The sequence below is a fragment of the Homarus americanus genome, unplaced genomic scaffold (assembly GCF_018991925.1).
Source record: "Homarus americanus isolate GMGI-L3 unplaced genomic scaffold, GMGI_Hamer_2.0 scaffold52357, whole genome shotgun sequence".
NCBI classification, from domain to species: domain Eukaryota; kingdom Metazoa; phylum Arthropoda; class Malacostraca; order Decapoda; family Nephropidae; genus Homarus; species Homarus americanus.
This window is the reverse complement of record NW_024727479.1, coordinates 64,982-68,366: the sequence shown is the minus strand read 5'-3', so window position 1 is coordinate 68,366 and position 3,385 is coordinate 64,982. Positions and strand designations below refer to the sequence as shown.

The window sequence follows — 3,385 nt, the reverse complement described above, 5'->3', positions numbered from 1 at the left end:
GGACCGTGACGACCATCTTCTTCACCCCGCTACCAGCCACAACCAAGTCCTGTCTTCATATAACCAACTTCTGATTGTATAGTTTATTATATAAGTCATTATTGTAACGCTGTGTTTGGCTTTTCTCCTACTGTTCTTACCTAACTTTATGAAACCGAAATCAAATGAATTACAAGTCAGTAATCCCTACAAGCGGGTGTTAGAGGGAGGGAGCTTGTCTCGGCGGGTACTTTACTTTACTTCCTCTTCACCGCTATCTACTTATCTATCTATTTCTACTCACCTACCTATCTATCTATGTATTAATTTACCAGTCGAAATTTAATGAGTTAATCCACCTATTTATATATTTTTTTTATTTACAAACCAAATTTTACTGAACTATCCACCTAATGTTTATCTTGCTATATATCCACATGGGTTGTCTACACGCTTACAAAGTTAGTCAAAAGAATAGTAGTGGAGTAGATTATGATACTGCAGCATTAATTTTGTAAAAAAAAAAAAAAGGCCTAATCTTGAAAAGTAAATCTGGCAGGTTGGCAACCCTGCCAGATGAGTACACGTCGTGTCTCGTGACCTGTGTGGAGTAAAGGGTCACGGGTCTATCAGTTCTCGTGTACCCACAAACCTCCCCCCACCATTCCTCACGACCAGAGTTGCAGGACTATCCAGTGTTGCAAGACTCCTCACCGACCGCCCTCCCAGCGACGCAGCCACTGCAAGCATTCTCCATCATGGGCTTCCCACACGCCCTGCTCCTGCAGCAGCACTTCATGAACTATCAACTCCTGTATAACCAATACCTCATCCCCAGCCTCCTATTGTCTCTCAACTTCCCTGGCTCGCCCGACAAATCTCCTGGCAGGCCACTGGGAGAGGAAATCGTGCAACAATTTTTTCGGGACAAAAACAGTACTCAAGGGTGGCCGACAATGGAGAAAAAATACAAATATTTCCTTCAAGCTACCCAAAAGTTTTCGAAGAAGGAAGATCTTCGGATATCCGTAATGGCCAACCAACTGGCCCTCGCCCATCTGAGTCAGGTAGTAATGGATCTCCTCGGACCAGCCCACAACTTCTTTGCCACTCACGCTGACCTGCCCTCGAGGCCGCCCCCTTCACTAGGTACGTTTCTTCCTTGTTTTGCTACCGAATTTTGGAAACCAGTAACTATCATAGTATGTAATAACTTAGCCACTAGAGGAAACATGTGATAGTTATGCTGTTACCCATGGCACACTGTATAATACAAAGACATGAGGAATATTTTAATCAATACACGGGAAGGGAATCGAGAACTATTCGTAACGGTTCTTCATTTATTAACGACGTCATTCAGAATAGACAATTACACTTTCAAAACAATAGAGTACCCTCAGTATAACATCGTGTAAAGGAAGTTTACCACAGGGTACCATATTTATATGCAGTATTTCGCTATGATGAATTCACCGACTCCCCCACACTCACGTCTACACTTAAACACCGCCAAACACAGACTCTATGTTTAAAAATCGAGCTCATTTGCTGCTGGGTATAAAACTCCCAGACCAGGCTTCACCCTATCAGCTTAACGATGCCCATTATGTCACTCGCAGATCACAGTGATTGGCTAAGGTGTAGGCATACAGGCAGGCACTTGATATACCCACAGCAGCTTGGAGTATGGCGGGAATATTATCTCAACTAAATTCTCATATATTTTCTAAAAAAAACACGATAATTTACTCTAAAGACATGGCACTGCTACATGGCTAAGACCAGAAGGCGTTGTTCAGTTTACAGTAGTATTTAATTTGTTCTACTGATGTTCTTTTTTTCGAGATCAGTGGTCCTAACCTAACCATTAAGGATAGTGTCTATAAAGTCTAGGACCTATTAGGACTTGGATCCATTTTGACCCTTCAACAACTGCTGCGACACGGAAGGAGCTCGTCAATACTATACGAGTATATATAAACATAATTCACAAGTGTGCCATACATCTGTTTTTTCCCCACAGAACAAAAAAAGTTGATCTAGTACTACAGTACTCACGAACTCCACCAACAGTGGCTTTCATGGTATGGCTATACTACTGCATTAACTTACTAGTGGCAGCCTAGTGTTTCTGGGTACTAATGGGTATTTTCTCCCTCGTCAAAAATAACCTGCACAGAGGAACTGGACACCATACTCGCAGCTGTGAGAGGATTTGCAGGTCAGTGATTCTTTCTTCTCTTACTAAGAACATTTGCACAGTCAAAACAAAATACAATATAGTACAGTACTTGAACATCTGTCTTTTTATGAATATTTTGCATTATCCATTGGTTTCCTAATTAAATAATGACAATGTCAGTGTATAACTGATGTAATGTAGATTTTTTAGTGTGTGTGTGTGTGTGGTTTAATTCAATAAACACAACTGAACACTTTTATTTCAGCCCCCAAAGGCTACTCCAGCAGAGACCAATATGCTGCACTCCCAGGTAGTTACAATATACTGTATTTATTTACTAATTACTGTAATTTTAACCTTGAGTACATACTGTGTACATAGTACTTTGACTTGTTAATTTGGAAGTCACTATTCACAATACACACTGTATTTGGCAGGGTTGGGCAATTTAAACCAATGGTTTAAACCAAACAAAAGCATTTTTTTTAATCTATGCCCTTTTTCATGGTTTTAATGAGTTTTTTGTTGGTTTTAATTACTTACAGATGGTTTAAATGATTTATAGTAGATTAGGAAAAGGCATGTGATTATAATAGGGCAAACAGAAAAGCAATATGGTAGGCATTACAAGTGTATGGGGTGGGAAATGTCATTATTTATAGATACATGTACTAGCTAGCTCCATGTGTGTGTGTTTGAGTCACCAAAGTTGGATTATGTTATCAGGACAGTTTCCATGGCTGGTGAGCATCCGAGTCTCCAACTCTGAAATGACCAAACATCTGTGTGGGGGCACACTTATCTCCCCTAATTGGGTAGTTACTGCTGCACACTGCCTCAATAGTGAGAAGACACCATCTTTGGAGGTGAGTGAAAAGGAGGAAGAGGACCTTGGTGTTTGTGGTTAATATAGGGAGGACCTTATTGTTGGGGTAAGTGTAAGGATATTTTGTTGCCGGATAATTTGTCACCAGTCTATTGAATACTGTGTTACATTTATTAAATTTAGATAATAATGTATATTTTAAAGGTGAAGAAGCCATGGTTATACTGAACCAGTGACAAAATGTTCTAGAACCATCAATGTCAGAGCTGAAGGAGAGATTACTTTAGTGTTGGAAGTCAGTATTTCCTTTAAGGGAAGGAAAGAGGGGATTCATCCTCCCCACCCCCAAGTGACCACAAAGGGGCATATCTTTTCTTAAATTTTGCAAGGTATGG

The 3,385-nt window shown here is 40.2% G+C and overlaps 1 protein-coding gene across 1 annotated transcript; it reads left to right on the top strand.

The window, feature by feature from the left end:
* The first annotated feature begins 8 nt into the window (after positions 1–8).
* Positions 9–3,072, top strand: LOC121865868. Its single transcript, XM_042365417.1, has 4 exons — positions 9–1,128; positions 2,162–2,203; positions 2,430–2,474; positions 2,891–3,072. The coding sequence occupies exons 1-4, from the start codon at positions 738–740 to the stop codon at positions 3,070–3,072; spliced, it is 660 nt and encodes a 219-aa protein (XP_042221351.1). The 5' UTR covers positions 9–737.
* Positions 3,073–3,385: the final 313 nt, after the last annotated feature.

Bases quoted from the DNA above. Each gene is read 5' to 3' on its own strand.
- LOC121865868 (XM_042365417.1), top strand. From the start codon at position 738: ATGGGCTTCCCACACGCCCTGCTCCTGCAGCAGCACTTCATGAACTAT. The intron at 1,129-2,161 runs GTACGTTTCTTC...TAACCTGCACAG, and splicing joins GAGGCCGCCCCCTTCACTAG to AGGAACTGGACACCATACTC. The intron at 2,204-2,429 runs GTCAGTGATTCT...CTTTTATTTCAG, and splicing joins AGCTGTGAGAGGATTTGCAG to CCCCCAAAGGCTACTCCAGC.